Below are 20,118 nucleotides of genomic sequence, written 5' to 3'. Positions count from 1 at the left end.
TGTTTCCCTTCTGTGTTGATGTTGAAGCAGAAATTGAGTGTTTGTGTCCATAGTTTCTCAAACTAAGTTATTGTTTAGCTACTTACTCACATTAACTCACTGATTGCCACAATCATTATATGATGTGTTATCAGTCTAAGTGATATAAAAGGAGTTAACTAAACTGCATTCATTTATCTTTGTATATTTTCAGCAGTGTAATAGTAAATGTAAAAAGCAGGTGGTTCACCTACTTTATCTTAATCTAAATTTTTAACTCCACCTTTCTGTGTGATTCAAGAAGACAGACTAGTCATTCCTTCAAGCTCTTTACCTTTTACTTTCCCCTGTGTGCTCGTTCACTTAATGAGACACTCAATCAGGTTGTGAGAGAGCCCATCTTCATTCCTCTTCTATTACAGCCACTTCCCCTGTTTATTTATTTATTTATTTTTCCAATTCATTTTCTGCATATCGCCCACGTTTCTTCTCTTCATACATCTTACATTCGGATTCTCATTTTGCTCTTGTCTTGTTCAAGGTCAGAAATTTAAAGTGATGGAGAATAGAGGAAAACAAATGAATGAACAGAACACTTAACGCATGCTCTGCTTTCACAATGAGGGCCTTTTTATCTTCTCATTAATATTTTCAGGTTGGTAAATACAGCGGGAAGATGTCTTGTAGCACAAATAATTCATTCTGTAAAGTTTTAAGAACCCCAGTATGAACAATACTGCACAGATGAAAGAAGGCATATTTATTTAATGTTTGCGTCAAAGGAAATATTCTGGTCAAAAATAACTTGGTGATGTCATCGAGAGTAGGTTTCTGGTTAGACCCTGTACAGAAGAAGACATTTATAAAAATATAATAGTATATTATAGTTCGAGTATTTGGTTTGGGTTGGGATGGAAATGTGTTGTGTTTTGTAGTAATACTGCTCAAGCAAAGTATCTATAAGGTGAAAAATATTAGTCCTGGCATAGAACAAATCTCTGACACAGGTGCTGGATTTACCTCTAATGCATCTTACTAGTCAGTAGGTAATGAGCTAAGAGGGTAAAGTAAAAGGAAGTTAACTAGCTTTTGGTAAAGACAAAGTTTTCTTTTTTCTGATGCACAGATATTATTTTGTATTTGAGATTACTGTCTTGAGTAAGCACATAGCTTTGCTATGTTGTATTATTGATATAATGATATCATTACTGGGAGCCGTTACTTGGGCTTTGATCGGAGTAGTAATACTTGGTAATAAAAGAACAAAGTCCCTCTGCCTCTTTCCTTGTTATTTTGTCTTGGATTTTTATTTCCTTGAACTCCACTTAAAAAAGACATCTCACATCTTTATCATCAGTCTCAGTTGCCAGTTGTGTGTTTGCAGACATCCCCTTTTCCTCTTCTGCATCTTTGCATCTTCTTTTCCGTGATCATGGTTGGTTGGCATGCTCACTGGCATCAGCATGATGCGCTGATCCCTGATATACACAATAGTAGCACCAAGTTGCTGAGCAACAATGACATGAGATGACAAGTCCAGAGATGACAAAAAAACAAACAAACATTTTTCTTACCTATTTGCATAGTCTGTGGTGTTATTTGCTTAAATCTCTTTTCACTGAGCAAATTCACTGGATTAAGACTTCACACATTGTCTTTTATTATGAAAATGGCACACATTAACAAAACGTTAATTAACTTCTCATCAGCCATGAAGTAAGGTATATGATATGGTTTTCATTCCCTGTGATTCTCCCTGAATTAGCTGCCACAAAAGTGTTCACTGTGTTAAAGAAAGAACTCATCACGTGAACACAGATGTAGGTTTTCTGTTTTCTGTCTGTCTTACTGTCATTCCTGCTTATTCCTTTACTTCTCTCCATCTTTCAGGGACCAGCCCACTGGACAGTCCTCGCAACTTCTCTCCCAACACAGCTGCACACTTCTCCTTTGTTCCTGCTCGCAGGTAAGACTTCCATTTATGTGCTAAGGATGTTTGTGTTCGCAGTCACACATGTAAAAAACACAGAAGCGTTGTTGTCCTCAATAAACAAACTGATTGTATTAGTGATCATTAGCTCTTACCAGTTCTTTTCAGTTTTAAGTTATACAGTACATCAGGAAAAAAAATCGAAATAAAGTAATACATTGCAGATGTTGAGCCCAAATAGATAAGGTGTACTTCATCTTTTAATGTCCGTATCTTTGAAACAGTGTTAAACAACTCAGTGACCTATGAGAGCCCTATGAGAGCTGAGCAGCTGCTGATGTGAATGAGTGTGTGAGCTTATGAGGAGGCAAATTTATAAATACTATTTTACATATCTTATCTTTAAAAGATCTGTGCTCCCATATCGGTGCCGTGGCTAGCGTATGTTGCTAACTTCCAGGAACTATTGTGAGACACCATGATCCCTAGCTGTGGTGGGGGGGGTTGGAATCTATTTGATTGAACTGAGACTCTCCATTCGAGGACTGAGCCGAACAGGCAGGCTGTTTGCACGACGACGTCATCAAACACCGAGACACTGTGTGTGTGAGGTGCAGCAGCGAAAAGGAGCATTAGTGCTGATTTGAATTGGAAATCCCTCTCTGTCCAGCCACTGTGGGGTGAGAGGGACACCGTGTGGTGGAGTCTGATATGACGGGCCATTGATTTGGGTCTACTGTTCCTACTCGCATAAAAGCCTTATTTTACCAGAAACACTTTCATTTAAATGTATTTTTCGAAATGCTTTTTCATTTGGCTTTGCATGAAAATAATTGTGCTTGTTGTCATAAAATAAAAAATACATATGGCTTGCAACAAAAACTGTGCCACTCTGCACTGCCAACAAAGTATCAGCAGTTAAACCTTTTTCTTTTTCTTTATCAGATATGTTTTGTTTGGAAAACCAACTGAGGCAATTTGCATCTATTTTTCAGTCTGTGTGACAGCAATAACAATAAATAAATAAATAAATAAAAAGAAAACCATTGTCTTGTCTTCTTCACAGCCATGGACACAGGGCTGACAGGTAATGTCTCCATTCTGACCTCTGACTTTTCCGCCTGCCTCTTCCTGCCCTCTGTCCTGCATGACTCAGCACACACACACACACACACACACACACAGACGTTTATCTCTGCTTTTTTTAATAAACAGAGATAAAGGAAAGGGAAGAAGGAAGGAATAACAAAGAAAAGCACAAGAGGAACTAACCTTCAAAATAAAAGTGGAACTAAATTGAATGAGGGACAGTCCAGAGACAACAGGAATATGTAGACAGACAAGGTAACACGAGAAAAATGAAGAACCCCCCAGAACACATAGGCAATAGAGAGAAAAAAAAAAACAAAAGAGAGAATTACATCCATAAACAAATATCATAATGAACACCACAGGGTTTTGTTTTTTTAGAGGAAAAACAAATAATTTTTTAGATATTGAAATAAGTGCTTTTATGATCTTTTTATAAATTTCTTCAAAAATCTCCAGAAGAAGTTTCACTCGTTTTAGCCAAAAGTGTAAAACAAAAAGAAATGAAATACTTGCGAGTCGGACATGTTTAATTGGATTTGGAGCTGAGACACAGAAGGGGTAAGGAGACACTTCAGGTTTGTTAGGATGAATATTTACTGAAAGTGAGAAAAAGCTGGCTAATGTTTGATAACCAGAAGGTATTTGTGAAGTAAAGAAACAGGATGAGCTGTCGAGTCTGTGAACTCTGTGGTGCTTCTCTTTACGTGTGCAAAGTCTCAGTGGATGCTTTTTTTTACACATTAGGTTCCATGCTATCTTTCCGCTTCACCTTTTCTTCCACCTACTGTAATACTTTTCCACTGTATGTGACACTGCTTCATCTTGTTATTCTGGCTGTGGAGAATATGTGGTATTTCACTGAAAATGATCATTGAGTGCTGATGTCTTCATTCATTTTCTTTAATATTCGCTCTTTGTTTTTAAGGACGGATGGCAGACGCTGGTCTCTCGCTTCATTGCCTTCCTCTGGATATGGCACCAACACTCCCAGTTCCACTGTCTCGGTAAATAAATTCACTATACTCTGTCTATGCATGTATATGTATGTCTGTTATAGTGATCTATAGACTCATCCACGAAAACTAGAAACACATACTTTATTTCACTCACTACAAAGCTGCAAAACTGCCACTGCTGATTCCTTCATTCTGATACCTTACTGTGTACTTCTGCGTCCTACTCTTTTTCTTTCCCTCACTCTTAGGGACATGTCAAATGTCCCACTTGGTCTTATTCTCCTCCTTGTCCTTTACCTTCTGCTGTTCTTTCATCACCCTTTTTTAAAATTGCACACTTCCTCTGTGGCTCCTGCCTTTAAAATGAGACTTGCTGTGCATCAAAGGCAGCAAGCTGGCTAAGTTGTCTGAGAAGCCGTGAACTTGAGCATCCAGACTAACACAATCATTGTACTAAGAGAGAACCAAGCCCCCCTTTTCCCTTTTCGGACAAATAAGACCTTTGTTGTGTGAATTTCACCCTAACTGGTGGGTTTTTTTTATGCTGTATGCCCTTTCTGTCACAACCCCAAAAGGATTCGTGCCTCCTACTGAAATCAAACTGGGGACTTTTCACTTGTCAGCTTTAGAAACTCACATTCACTGAAGTTCACCTTAAACTTGTTTGGAAAACCTTTCCAGTAGTGTAATTGCAAAACTACATACATTATAATTTGATTACAGCTATGCCAAGCACTTCATTCTTCAGTCTTTCCACTCTGTTGTTCTGTGTAGAAACGAGCCTTAACACCTGGAATCCCTGCAAGGACAGACTACCACAAATTGTAGAGATAATGCTAGAATTTCCTTGCGCCAATTTCCATTTAGAGCACTTTAACTTTTAAAAAATACATCATCCAAGCAAAAATAGTTTTAGCCTGTAGAATAATCCTAGCTTAGCTCCCTTCAAACCTTACAGGCATTTCCAGCTTGGAGTAATCTGCTTTTCCTGTCCCTTTCTCCTCTAATGAGAAGAGGACTAAACTTTACTCCAAAGTCAAACTCAACCCAGAGTTCTTCTAATCCCAGTTTAACTCCGGCCTAACTCCTCACTGTAGCTTCAGTGCTGGTTGTAATCTATACTCCGTTTGTGCTCCTCCTCTCACAGTCCTCCTGTTCATCCCAGGAGAAGCTGCACCAGCTGCCCTTCCAGCCCACACCTGACGAGCTGCACTTCCTTACCAAACACTTCAGCTCTGAGAGCATCACAGATGAGGAGGGACGACGTTCCCCCGCCATGAGACCACGGTCCCGCAGCCTAAGGTAGGAGCTCTGGGCTAGCTCACAAGATATACTCCGAATAGATCCAGCAAAATGCCACATGAAACCCAGCCTACGTGTTAGCGGAAAGCAGAAATGAACGATAAAGCAAATGCCCTGCATTTTTCTATAGCTGCTAGAGGCTTCCTGCAAAAGAAAAACCCTTGTAGGGCCCAGACGCACAAACCCTGCGTGCTATTCAAAGAAGAGTTGATGCAACACATGTCTCTGCTAAACATGTCTCTCTCAATTTTTTTTTACATTCAAAGGGAGCATATCGTTTTCAAAAGGGAGTATAGTTTCTCAGCTTAATCAACCAGTATTATGTCTTTGGAAAATGTACAATTTTACAAACAATGTAGATCTTTTTGCACTTGTAGGTGCAGACCATTCAGATCAAGTCAGTACTTGAATTTAAAAGTCATCTCATAAATGTATCCTTTCTGTCCCGTGATCTAGAGATGGTTTTTCTCACCTTCAATTTGTGTCAGAAAAAGTGATGCAACGTTGCTTTATCAGTCAGTCCTGGATGAAGATTGCTCATTTTGAGTGTAAAGTTGCTGGGGCTTCATTAGTCTGTAGAGGAGGCTCACACTGCTGCGCCCCTTCACTTGTGGAGGTCTGATTTTTAAATACAGCATAGCACTAAAATAGCATTTCACATAGGATGAACAAACATTAGCAGACCCAGATTGTGTGTGTATTTGTCAGTCTTAAAAAGGTCACACATATTCCTCTGACTTACCCATGACAGGTGTAAGTGAGAATAGTCCTCACTGTGACACTCACCTGTCAAACTGTAGCTCTGTCAGTGTTGCGTTGTCTTTGGCTGTCTCCAGCCATCTTTGCTTTTTTGTGATTCTATTTCTGTTCCTGGTTGTCAAGAGATACTTTCAGATTTCACCTCATCCTATCATCTACAAATTTTCTGTATCAGTCCTCTTTAAAATTTCCTTGTATCACACCCTTCATCTTTTCGTCTTGGCATCGTTCTCCTTATCTTTATCCCTGTTTCTTTATGGATAGATATCGAATGCTTTCATCCTATGAGATGAAAGCAGGCAATACCAAGTTACGTGGTGTGTATCTGATTAGACTCCCGCTGTGTTTAGTCGGGTGTGTGTGTTTGTGTGGTTTGCTATCTCAGGTAATCCACCATCAACAGTGTCCCTATATAACCTTGATATCTCTCCAGTCAGAAAATAAAATGAAATAAAAAGATGTTACATTTTAGCACCAACAGTTAAAAGGGTGAAGACCAAGATAAAATGTACCTGCTTCTATCAGAGATAAAAGAAGAGCTGACAAGCACAGAGCACTTACTGACTGTGAGCAAGTTACTTTACTCTGAGGTGACTTTGAAAAGTGTTTCAACTGTGGCTGGTTGTCAACCCCCCTCGTATGAAGGAGGAGTGAGCCTCAGCAAAACCCTGACATCATATTAGTCTACCAGCAGTGAGTGTCATTAAAAAGCTTTTAATGAGCAGTCTATAGACAGTCTACAAGTTCAGAGGAATAGCCAACAGAAAGCAGTAATAATGTGAGGAGTAAATGCAGTTTAAACGTTTGAAAAGGAAACGCAAAAAGATAAAAGAAGAACAATGAAAGAAATTAACTGGAGTCACTGACTGGACCCATCAGACAAAAGAAGGAACGAGAGAAGAAGAGTATGTGTATTTGGATGAGAGGCCATATAGTGAACATGAGCTGCAAAGCAATAATATATAATAGAATGATCATGTATTTGATCATTCTGTTGTAAGGAATGACCTTCACCATTGTTCTTGTCATTCTCTAGCTTCTTTATTAATCTCATTTTTTGCAGAAGCAAAGTAGGATCATAGATCTGTTTGTATTGTTGGGCTGTTAAGACATCGTAGCTAAAACAAAATATATATATACCTCATATTTATGTAGTAAACAAGGATGTTTAAATACAGAAAAACATTTTAAAAATTCATATCAGTTTTATGCACTCTTCAATCTGTCAGTCATCACCTGGACAGTTTCCATCACCTGTGGGGGTTCCTTCAAGGCTGAGCATCTCTTGTTTCCTTCCCTTTCACTCTACAGTCTGCAACCATTTCTGTTGGTGAGTGTAGAGGTCAAGCTAACTGATGCAGCACTCATTGCTGCTTCCTTTTTAACAGTCCTTACAGAGCCTGAAGATGTGGCCTGGCTCACTGAATAAATGATGGTCCCACTAAGATCAAACCAGGTGGACTATGTGTCACTGCAGGATCTTTTGGTTGCCACTAAAGTGTCGCCTTAAATCTGACCGTTACTAGCAAAGCCCCCACACAATAACAGCTCCTTCTAAATGATTCATGGTGGGAATGTCACAGGCAGAAACCATCTCTTCTTTTTCTCAGTGTCTGGTAAAGACACAGCAACTGATGAGGCGAGGTGCGCACCACTTGATCTCCGGGAAGCATCTCTGTGACATCCACACATAACAGTATTTTGCTGTTTTTAAGACTGCACTTCAAAAAGCCTTAAGAGGGCTTTTGCTCTTATCTTAGCAGTAGCTTGGATCAGCACACCTGACAGCTTTGCTTCCTTCAGTGTTTTTTCTACACTGTGTGTCCAGACTTTTCTCTGGTGCTTTTATGCTGAGCAAACAGCAAAGTCAGAAATGGTAGGTGACTAATTTATCTGACAATTTCAACTTTAACGAATTTCACGCAATAGAAACAAATTGCGGATTATAGATGAAATGTGTACTTCCAAAGAAAGGCTGTATGCAAACACAAAAAGCTAGAAAATATTTTATAATTATGTTTTTTTAATAGTTGAGTTTAAGCAGCTTAACACAAATTGAAATTTGTGACTGGAAACAGAGCCACAAAGTAAATGAAGACAAAGTACTGAAATTACACTTTACATCAATTTTGAAAAGAATTTGCACGACTGTTTTAGGATTCACTAAACAAACATACCTTCACTGTTCCTTTATATTTTCATTAGGTTTTAGCTTGGAGGATTTTAATGACATCATCGATGATTTTTGGTGGTGAAGGCACAACGTGCTCCCCTCTCTGTCACGCTCAATTAGGCGTCTTATTTCCCCAAGTCAGACGCCTCAGTTGTGAAGCAGCAATGTTATTTTTCTCTGTCTCGCTCTCTCACTCTCTCCTTTTCACACACACACACACACACACACACACACACACACACACACACACACACACACACACACACACACCAATCATCTCTCCTCCCACCTCACCTCAGCCTTCCCCCAGCCTCACCATCACCGTCTGATTCCCTGTCTCATCTGATTTACTTCAATTATCCTCTGCAGAAATCAGCTCTTTTGCATTTTGAGTGCCTTTTGTCACATGTGGCACCACTTAGAAAGAAAATGGTCCTTCACCCAATGTTTTAATTATCAAATTTCATATCTTTCTGAAAGTATAAGTGCTAACTTTCGAACTGCAGCCCCACACTAAAACAACTGTCCCACAGTTTGCTCCAATATCTCTTCTCCAAGGTCATTTCTCAGAGTAATGACTAAGATGATTTTCGCAGAGATTGCCGCAAGGCAGTTTTTATTTCCCATTACCGCAGAAATATAGCCAGGTTCTAATTAGCCTTTGTCTGGCTTTCTTATGTTATTCATCCAGAGGATTTCACTCTGGCGTCCGCTACCGCACACTGAATGGGAGATTTATTTTAATATCTGCTCAGGCTGCACACAGGCATGAGCGCCCAACAAGAAGAACACAAAGAAGACACCAATGATATACTGTGAAAATTAAGAAAGTGCCTCAGGCTGTTTTGTACAAACTCCACCTCCTTTACTTACTGAGCCCTGTGGCAGAGCTGCCCAGCTTTTGATTGATTTTCTCTTTCTTCAATTTTTTAAGGCACACGGACATTAAAGAAGTGCTTTAAAGTTGAACATGTCATCGCATCAGGTGATTGACGTACATGACTAACAGTTGCCTTTGCATGTTCACATGCACAGATTTTCAAGCCTTTTTCTTTTTGTAAAGCATCAGTAAACCCAAATTCTGTCTTATTGCAGTGCCGTTATGTCACAAAGACAGTTTTCTTTCACCAACTAGTTGAAAACACATCTTCCTTCTAGCTTTTTCAATTTAAGCTGTTAACAAATTCAACAGTCCCTGCAGATGTTTCACAATGAAGCAGTGAAAAGGAAGGATGAGGTTCTTTTCAGTTAAGTTTAAAATCATTATCGTAGAGTTGGATCAGAAAATAGGTAAAAAGATTTTTGGGAGGGGTCTGTACTTAATTTGATTGATTAAGGTGCTCATGACCATAAAACCCTCACGTGCAGCTGAATTAAAAACATTTTTGCAAATACCGAGCCAAAATTCCTGCACAGCAAAGAAAAAAAAAACCTCCTTACCAGTTTTTTTTAAATGCTTGATTGCTGCCAAGGTTATCCTTAATAAATGAAATAATAATTTAAAAACTGCATTTTGTATTTGCTTTGATTATTTTTACCTAATATTAAAATTTGTTTGATCATCTGAAACATGACAAATATGCAATGAAAAGTAAGAAATCAGGAAGGTGGCAAATACTTTTTCACAGCGGGGTGTGTGTGTGTGTGTGTGTGTGTGTGTGTGTGTGTGGTCATCTGTCAGCGTGATAAACTGCGCTCATGACGTTCAGCATGTTTGTCACGTTTAGGCTGTTCTCATTCCTATTACGCTCGTAATTGGACTTTGAGCTGCTGGTTGATGACTCAGAGTATTACCTCATGGTACAGGTCACCATGTATGTGCATGTGTGCACGGGTATATTTGTGTGTATATCGGTGACTCATACTAACAGATGTGTGGTGGCTAAAATGTCTTTGTGTTTGTTTGGGGGGTTTGTAACCTCAGTCATATTAAGTCTCTTAAGTTTGCAGAAATTGTGAGGTGTCTTTTCTGCACTTTTGCACCTTTTCTAATGTTTTCTTAAGATTTCAATTCATTTTAAAAACAAGTAACTTGTTGGTTGGCCTTCAGGTCAATTTTTTTTTTTTTTGTAAAATTAGATATTTCACTATATTTGAGTTTAGCAAAAATGTTTTACCCCCTTGATGTGATGACCCTTTATGAGGTTAAGTTGTAAGAGCAATAAAAAGTCACTTAAGGCCTCTTGAAAAACAGAGGAAATATACACTCAGTGCAATTACATTTTATTTATATAACCTCAGATCTTAACAAGTCACCTCAAGGTGCTTTATATTGTAAGGTAAAGACCGTACAATAATAGAGACAAAACTCCAGCCAGGCTGGGGGTGATGGGAGGAAAACAGGACAAAAGACACCCTGTACATAGCTTAGCACTTGCTAAATTGACCATAGATGTTGATGTACATTGATGGATGGATAAATGGATGAACGGATGGAAGTGGGCTGCGTTATAGAGATGCCTTCATTAATTTTCCTCCTTTTGCTCAGACCATTTACATACAAGGGGGAGCAGAATTTAAAATCCAGTGTGCTGAAGTACACTGGCATCACCCTTCTAGTAATGAACATGTATTCAAGTTGTTTCTGAGTGACACTAAAGGCAAGCTTAGACAATTTTAATAACAGTTGAATTTATTGCCGTGTTTACATATGATAGATGTTTATAACAAATGTACTGACAGTGTATCTTCAAGAAGGATATCCAAAATCATTCCAGAAACAGTTAATAACAACCAAACTAATGGTTTAAAACAGATGAAGATATGTTGTGTGCCAGATTCCTAAAGTTCCTAAAATGCTCATCGTATGGAAAGCAGTTTTCACTTTCATATATGATAGTAAATGAAACCGAAGGTTATCAAAGCCTTGTTCAGAATTAAATGTTTCTTCCGTGACTAAAACACATACACACACATACTGCCTTCCACCTGTCATCATCTCATATTGTGAAAGTGAGACATGGAAAGGTCAAGGGTATTGCTGCTGTTGCTGTTTTGTGTTATTGTAGAGAGAGGTCAGGTGTGGGGGTTGGTTCATGATAGAATAAAAAAAGAGATGAGTCCCGGGAGAAGCACAATACAGAGAAAATGAAGTCCACTGTTGGTGCTAGTATGAACTAAAGGAGACATCACTGTCAGTCTGTCAGGGCATGAAAACCCCCCGAGGACTAATGGAGACTCGCTGCACGGAGCTGGACGAGTAGTGAAGATGCCTGGCTTATTACTGACGCACACATGCTGTCCGTTGGTCTGCCAGCCACCAGAGGCGTTACCTTTGCGCCGCTCAGTGTGTGCAACCATGTGAGTCTAGAGGATGTCATGGTATTCGGTTGACACCGCTGAAGATGCACGTATGATGAAGACCCCCAGGTCCTGTTATTGTGTGTGAGCACCATCCCTTTTCTCTTCCCCTCTGCTCTGAGCTGACCGAGCCTGTCTGTCACTTCGGTTTCCTCAGGCCTGTTTCTGACAGGGCGGATCTTTTTTTTCAGAATACAAACCAGCACCAGAACTTTTCTAAATGTTCATCTGTGGAGAAAAAAAAATCTGTCTTTGCTTTATACTAGTTTGTGCTTTTTATGTACGTTACAGAGAATTTTTAAAGAAATTCTATTCATTTTTACCATCTTGAGATATGATTTAAAGTTTGGGTCTACTACTTTATACACTAGAGGACCATAACTATCATTAATTCTGACATAGTGAACAGTTAGACTTATGTACTGAATTATTTATGGATGCTCACATGATCCCTTCTCACAAGCATTTGGCTTCAAATGCTAGTGTTTGTGCATCACATGCTCATATTTTTGGTTCCACAGTATACACAGAACAATTTCCTGATGAGCTACATCAAGAGTAACGTGTGACTGTCCTGGAAAGCATATGTTAAACAGTTTAGGCTTTTTGAAAATAATTGTTGCCTGTCAGCACATTTAACTAAAGGCATGCTAAGACTTTAATGGCTTACAGTTGGTGATTATCTCTATTTACTTTGTTTCAGCCCTGGGCGCTCTCCTGTGTCCTTTGACCATGAGATTATGATGATGAACCATGTGTACAAGGAGAGATTCCCAAAGGTTTGTATTACTGACACATAGTTCCTAAAGAAACTAAAGGAAGTGCTAAAAAAAAGGGGATGGACAAAAGAACAACAATGCAAGAACCTCATTTTAAGTCTTTGCTTTCAAAGTTGGTCTAGAATCCAAACAACAAGCAGTTAAAAATGTTTAGAGTTCACTACTGTGTGGACAACTGCAAGAATTTGGGGATTTCATCATCTTTAGTACACAGTGTATTTTTAAAAAAAAAGAATCTACAGATGTTTCTGTGAGCAAGGGACGAGGCTGAGAAGTAGTGCTGAACTGCAGCGTTACATCAAAAACATACCTGATTCTGTAATAAGTGCATGGGCTCAGACACCTTCTGCTTAAGTTAGTCAATGAACACATTTCATCTCTACAGCCACTAATACAGTTTTAAGCAGTCCTATAAAAACAACAATGGTATTTTGATATTAGTTGTATTTTTTAGGTTTTCATCATTGACACAGCTTTGGTCATTTTGCCTCTGTACACCACCCCGGTGGATTTTAAATCGGTCTTTCAAGATGTTTCTAAAGCGTAGACGTTCAGCTTTAATTCATGGCGTGTTGCTAATATATTGAGTTAACTGTTAAAGAATGTAAATTGCATTATACGTAGTTCAAAATTTTAAGACTGTTTTTAAGAAGTGGATTAAAAAAAACTGCTGTCTAGAACCCACGGACATCACATATGCTGCATTTCCTCCATCGAGATGCTCTGCTAGGCCTTTACTCAGCCAGCTTTAGTTGCTGCATCTTTGTGAATCTTTGTGCAGTCAGTTTAACAACTGAAAATCATGCTCTATTAGGCTAATATCAGGTCATTGACTGGTCAAATATCTCATTTCTTTGTCTAGAGAGACTTGGATTGCTATGTGTTTGTTCATTATCCAGCACCATCAATTTTGCAGCATTTGTCTGAATTTGAGTAGAGAACATAACTTAAAAAAAACAAAATAAGATACACCACAGTAATTAAAAAATATTGGTGCTAAGAACCTATTTAAAATGAGCATATATTTTCAAGCCCTAATGCAGCACTGCTTTAAAAAATATGTTGTTCATTACTGTGCAGTAAGGCTGCACATCCACAAGTGCAAATTAAGACTCCAGCATGCAGAGATATGCACATGCGTAAAAAAAAATCCAGAAATGCTGTCCAATGATCTGGCTGATCAATATGTGGAAGTCTAAGAGATTGATGCATTTGCTTTGTTTCTATTTTCTATTTAATACAGGATTTATACACAACTAAAATATTATTGCAAGTTGTTTTTATTCAATGAAACAGCTGCAGTAAGTGCTGTATGAGCAGCATTTTGAAATAAAATACTCTAATTTCTTATTAATATGTGACATCAGTGTTCGTCTCTGTTCCATATTTCTCTCTTTTTTCTTACAGCGACCTGTCCCTTTAAGTATTTGTTCAATTACTGTGACATAGATGATGTATTATGCTAAAGACTAGAAGTTTAGTGTTTCATTGAGTACAATATTTCAGGCCTGTATCAAACATCATTTTTGAATAATTAATTTTTCAATTAGAAGGGATTTTCCCTTACATATGAGATTATCTTATAGCCGTGCCGTTTACTGTCTCTACATGTGTCTCACATGAGCGTACCTATGTGTGACTCATCCTTCTCCCCACCCTGTAATTGCCTTCCACCTCCTCCCCTCAGGCAACAGCTCAAATGGAGGAGCGTCTGGCCGAGCTGCTTGCCTCCTCGGCCCCAGAGAAGATTTGCCCATTGGCCGACGGGGTCTTGAGCTTCATTCATCATCAGCTTATAGAGTTGTCCAGAGACTGCCTGGAGAAAAGCAGAGAGGACCTCATCACTTCCCGCTACTTCTACGAACTCCAGGAGAATCTGGAGAAGCTGCTGCAAGATGTAAGTTGATTCACAAGTTTATTCACAGTCCAGCAATAAGCCACTTTTGCTTCCAATTCTTAATCATTCCTTTGAATAAAGCGTGTAAGAGCAATCTAAATATAAGAACTTAATTTGCTTCCAATTGTGTTCCTCATGCACTTCTAAAAAAACAAACAAACAGACACACAAAAATCAGCTCGGACACTTTTGACCAGGTGTAGACTGCAGTGTTGATTTTAGAGACCTCTAAATGTTTTAATTATTTAATTCTTTTCATTATTTTCTTCTCTTTAAAAATACACAAATAAAGACACAACATGTATAGTACCATCCCAGCCATGCTTGGTTTACTGTGCAACAACTTACAGTGTGACACACACCTTTGTTCACTCATTACATTTGCAAGTATGGTTACATGTCTTATGAATGCACAGAGGCCGCCGTTCCTTACAGACCTAAGACTTCCTGGGCTCTCACACATTCCTTCAGAAACAGTTTGTATATTTCCGTCAATCAATTTAAATTTACTCGCTTGGTGTGACAAAATTATTTCAGACACCTCATGTCCGTTTACACACGAATATCAACATGACAGAGCACAGAAATGTACTTACACATGTGTGAGCGGTGGTGACATCTCTATTAGCTCAGTTTTCGGGGGCCTGAGGGTGTGATATTGTGGCTCCCACAGGCCTCTTATTGACCTTCTGTTCTACTGGGACACATAAACACAAGATATCTCAATCATAGACACACACATATATGCAGGCAAGCACACACACGCTCTCCGATTTTAATTTCACACTTCAGTGGTCACTGGGGACTGATGGATGACTCTCCCAGACGCAAGGAGGTGCAGTGGAAAGGTTTTGGGATGGCTGAGGATTGGAGGGGATTCCTCTGCTTTCGATTGGCCAGCAGGTTCACAGAAGAAAGGGGAGGTGGATGTACATGCATGAAGCCTGTTCAAAGTCTTTTGGAGGGTGCGAGGAACTCGGGTTGTGCACATCTGGAGAAGCGCTCCCAGCTCAGATGGCAATGCAGCAATGCGGGCTGAATGATGACATCACCAATTAGGCGACATTAGACTGTTTTTTTTCTTCTTCTGTTTTCTGTAATATAGCCAAGTGCAGCAGCAGGTGAAGCAGACCTACAGCTCAGAAAATGAATTTGTGAGCAGGTGGATGCAGCTGTGAAGACAACCTCGGCACGTGTTTCATTTATGGGAATTCCACGTAATTTTTGTGGGTGTTTGTCCGAGACATGTATCGCACCTCGTGGCAGAGGAGGCTGGAAGAAGAGGAGGTGGAGGAGGTGATAAGGAGGAGTGAGTGGAAGGTGTTCATGAACTGCTGGGAGGAGGAAGGGACAGATGCCGACTTTACAGTTGAGTCAATTTCGGTTTGATTCAGTGTAGCTTTATTGAGACGTTGAGACTCGGTTACATTGTTGTTGAGAATCAGACTCGAAGGTAAACTGAATGTTGCTGATCTGATGTCATACCTCAGGAGTTGCCTGCACTACTTTCTGGCTTTAGTAGCTTGTAACTTAAATAAATGTAAATTGTTCTACAAACAAAGCCTTTGAAAGGTTCATAAAAGAGAAGTGAGCATGCTTCAGAGGATGATGACAAATACACCCATATTGTAATTGTTGTAATCAGCTAGTTGCTTTGTGTCAAACAATACTAGGGTTGTATTATACTTACCCCTCATCTGCAAGTTGAGTCTAACTAGTGTTTTGTGGCATTAAGTGCGACTTTGTGAGCGATTTATTCCCAAATGCTGCTGTTGTTGGCTCAAAAGTCAGCTCAGAAAGGTGCATCTCTCCTGTTAAAATAGTAAATATCAGATAATGCATTATCTGATATTTACTATTTTAACAGGAGAGATCTCAACAGAGAGTTAATCTAGTTTTTCATTCATTATATTTGTAAATATAATTACATCAGAATTGATCATTTTGCCTGATGTAGTGAATGTCATTCATCTTGTCCATCTTAACTGCTTATCCAACTGGAATCAATGCCATCTTTATTGGGCAAATTGGGCGAAGTGTACGCCTTGGACAGGTGACCTGGCCATCACAGATCCAGTGAGCCAAAAAACAAAAGGAACACCTTAAATGAAGGCTTTTTATCCCGAGATAACTTGATCACTAAAATAAATCAGGCATTCTTTTTCTTCCATGGCCCTCCATCTTAACCTATCCCTCCTCTGTCACACCAACCCTCAGCATATACTCCTTCACTAAATCCATGAATCTTCTCTGTGGTTCCTCTTTTCCTCCTGCCTGGTGACTCCATCTTGAACATCCTTTGTCCGGTATAGCTACTATCCCATCAATGCAAATATTAAAACAATCTCAACCCTGCCTGTCTAACTTTGTTTCCCTTAAAAATCAGAGAAACGCTGTAGAAAAGTCTAAAAAACAAACTGCGTGAAGCTTGATGGTTTCACTTTCCCCTGTAGTGAAATTTCTGTGTGCCACTCAGTGAGCGTGAGTGAAGTGGAATTTAATAAGCTGAAACTGGAAAATGACAAAACTCAACAGAAACTTGCCATTTGATAAACTGACCCTGTAATTTTACAGGAATAATGGTAACAAAAATAATAGTTTGTATGTTCTCTCAGTGGCTTTTTACTATGCTTCGCTGCACTTTACATGAGCCAGTTACAGAGTAACTTTGAGAAATGAGCCTTTCTCATTTATGAAAAGCTGGTTTGGTAAACCCATTTCCCCTTGTTTTTCATTTTTACGAGCCTACACCTTTTGGTTTCTGCAATTATCAGTCCTTTTCCTTTATCATCATTCCTTATCCCCTTCTTTGGTGTCCTTTCTTTCCTTTCCTTGTGTCATGACCTCATTACAAAATTCACAGGAGGCCGACTAAACTCTCCTCCTCCTGTCCTTCTCTTTTCTTTTTTCTGTCCTCCACCTTCACCCTTCTTCTTTGGCTCATACTCACTTCCTCTCGGTCATCTATCCCTGTCACGAGGCCTTAGTGACCTGTCTGGCGGTCACCATGGCAACCTCCATCCAGGACATCCTCTGCTGGAACCCCTGGGAGACCCTGTTAGACTCCTGGAGGTCACCTGAGGGCAGAGGGTTGTAGAAAGCTATCTCAGCTCTAGTGATCTGTCACTAAGTGTCCATCCTTCACTCTGAACCTTCAACAGATTTGCCACAAGCCATACACAGCTGCAAACATCTGCTTTTAATAGTATTTTAGCTGAATTCAGGTACAAATGTGACCTGCTTGGAGGAAATGATGTATGCTCTCTGTTAAGCATGAGAAAAAGATCTTTTCTTCCACATGTTATGGTGTTAAATAAATTAAATTGAACTGAACTGAACTAAATTAACACCAGAAATTCACATTAAATCATTCTTAAACATCTCACATTCACTTTTTCCTGAGTGCTTGTGGTGGTACTTTTCAAATGAATAAAAGCAAAGAAAATGGAATTTGAAGTGAAGGAAAAGCAGCTCACAGGGATCTGTGACTTTGTTCCACTGTACTGAGTGTTGCTGTGTGATGACATCATTTCTGTGCACCATGTATTGTGATATTGTTGTATTAGGTTATCTGTGATCCCCACGTCTCTCTGTTAGACTTAATGAATTCACCTCTGATCTTAAAAAAAACTTGCATTTTTTAAATAAGAAAAGGACATAAATATAATTTATTTATTTTATATTTGCAGAATTTACAGTAAGATACTGCCAAATTATATGTACTTACATGTACTTCCCTTTAAACAAAATCGAAGCTTAGTTGAACAAAAACAGTTATTGTACCATTTGTTAAAATAAATAAATGAACCTGAAAAGTCCTTAAACATTTGGTGAGACCACTTTCACTGCCAACAGTTTCCAGCATTTCCTGAATTTCACTCTTAAATTAGGTTTAAATTAGTTTAATTAAGTATATTTACTCCAGGGCTATATAATATGCTTCACTGGTAATCAGAATTATAGCATGTTTTACAGTATTTATTTCTCACCAGCCTTGATGATTCACAAGAAATTGAATTTGTTAAGGAAAATTAGTTGATCTTTTTCAATATAAGTGAAATGATCAACTAATTTCTTCTCTGTTGACGAGACGAGCAGTGCTCCGCTGATGAAGACAAAGGATGTTGAAGATTACGTTTTTGGCACCAGTTGTAATAACTGTGTGTATCGCTTAGCATGGTTAATCGCTATGCGTTTACCAAACATAAAAGTCCAATCCACGTCATTCTAGCATAATAGAATAAATTTGTAATACACTAAAATCTATAAAGATCACACTGTGCATGTGGATTCAAGATGTTAAAGGACTTGTATGTATGCTGTGTACCCACCAGGGAGTCACTTCATGTTGACCACACAGTGTTAAAATATGCCGGCTGTCTCTTTCTCACATAGTCTCTGGATAATTAGTCTCTATGTAGGGGGAGCCTATCCCTCAGCTGTCCTTTACCACCGATCGCTGGTCCTTACAGTAACCACGCACATACATAATATTCCATCTCCTTTATACTTAGATACATATAGTTGAATACCAATACAGTAGATATTCACTCACTCCCTCCCTCCAGGTTTTATTACAGTTATAAATAATTCAAGAGATAATTCAAGGGTGGTGGTGGTGGTGGTGGTGGGGTTATAGGGGCCCCCGGGCCCTCTGCATCTGTCAGACAAACAACAACCTGTCAGCCACGCTTTGTTTATGAGCAGCCGCCTCCCCTGTGTTACCCCACCTGACACATACATACATTATAAAAACATGCATACATGCCACATTCACAAATGTGCACATATGAAACCACATGTACACAGTTTTTCTTTAATTATTTTATTTTGTTACAGTGGCAGGTTTGTCACCACACACACACACACACACACACACACAGATGCACTTTCTTTCCACCCCATTTCTTTCCAGGGGTCAGTATTTGCTCCAGCTGCATCTCCAGTCAGTTACAACGGATTGCTGAGTAAATTGCTCTGTCTCCATGCTGGCAGACATTTCATGGTGGATACGAAGGAGTGAGGCAGAGGTCATTTCTGATTTAGATTACCTCTCAGGTGTCAATGAAAGAAGGACTCCACCATCTGTTCATCCTCATGGCTGTTCTGCTTTGTTTATGAAGGACAAATCCAGCACAAGAGACGTTTTCTATACAGTCCAAGTCATCAAAGTTCACACTGATGAATTATTGTTCTGTCCTGACAGATACGAGTTGTTTGTTTGTTAGCTGTTTTTTTTTTGTTGTTGTTGTTGTTTTCTTGCCTATTTGAATTTAATATTGCAGGGAATATTTGTAATAATTATTCTTTGTACCCTTTTTTCTTTAACCCTGAGTCCTCTTGTGTTCTCTTTAAGGCTCATGAGCGTTCTGAAAGCATAGAGGTTACCTTTGTCACACAACTTGTCAAGAAGCTGATGATCATAATCGCCCGGCCCGCACGTCTGCTCGAGTGTCTGGTAAGAAAGACCTTCACAGACCTTCCAGATGTTTTTTAATAAATTTTTTATTTAAATATGAAGCTTGTTCACCTTTTTCACCAAACCTTGCCCTGCTTGCTTATCCTCAACAGCTACTGAGTCATTTTTGCATTTCAGTTACTAGTATTAACTGGAATTGTTTTTTTCATACTGTTCAGATTCACTCCATAAATGCTTGAAAAATGGAATTTAGAGCTTTCTGCTCCTTGGTGGAAATTTAAGACAATAAATTAATTTATGGGTATTTCAAAACAGTCTAATGTACACACATGCTCACACATTAACACCTCTCAGCAACATTATGTTTAGACAACAGCAGAGCTTCTTTTCTTTCTGTCTGTCACCTATTCAAACTTCTCTCAGAGGACCTCCATGATTTTGGGATGAGATTAGGGATGGGAGTTGGTACAAATTTAGTGATTCCATTATTGATATCACTTATCGATTGTCATTAGGTTCTCATTGGCTCTGT

General features: G+C 39.1%; 1 protein-coding gene and 1 long non-coding RNA gene across 14 annotated transcripts in view; one reads left to right on the top strand and one right to left on the bottom strand.

Annotated features, from left to right (window-relative positions):
• mast2 (microtubule associated serine/threonine kinase 2) overlaps nt 1–20,118 on the top strand; it is a 146,844-nt gene that overhangs the window by 106,802 nt on the left and 19,924 nt on the right. For 9 of the 13 annotated variants that reach the window (XM_085138328.1, XM_085138327.1, XM_085138326.1 and 6 more), the window contains 7 exons: nt 1,870–1,945; nt 2,976–2,996; nt 3,927–4,005; nt 5,105–5,259; nt 12,195–12,270; nt 13,958–14,167; nt 19,524–19,625. In XM_085138328.1, the coding sequence (XP_084994454.1) occupies nt 1,870–1,945; nt 2,976–2,996; nt 3,927–4,005; nt 5,105–5,259; nt 12,195–12,270; nt 13,958–14,167; nt 19,524–19,625 (719 nt within the window). The remainder of the gene's footprint in view (nt 1–1,869; nt 1,946–2,975; nt 2,997–3,926; nt 4,006–5,104; nt 5,260–12,194; nt 12,271–13,957; nt 14,168–19,523; nt 19,626–20,118) is intronic. The other 4 variants (XM_085138330.1, XM_085138338.1, XM_085138329.1 and 1 more) reach the window with 3 other exon arrangements.
• LOC146499084 (uncharacterized) lies at nt 8,407–10,304 on the bottom strand. The gene is made up of 2 exons (XR_014870277.1): nt 9,762–10,304; nt 8,407–9,599 (listed from the first exon to the last, which is right to left on the bottom strand). It is a non-coding gene; the product is annotated as an uncharacterized LOC146499084 (long non-coding RNA).

The sequence above is a fragment of the Neolamprologus multifasciatus genome, chromosome 17 (assembly GCF_963576455.1).
Source record: "Neolamprologus multifasciatus chromosome 17, fNeoMul1.2, whole genome shotgun sequence".
Classification (NCBI taxonomy): Eukaryota; Metazoa; Chordata; class Actinopteri; order Cichliformes; family Cichlidae; genus Neolamprologus; species Neolamprologus multifasciatus.
This window is presented reverse-complemented; position numbering and strand designations above follow the sequence as displayed.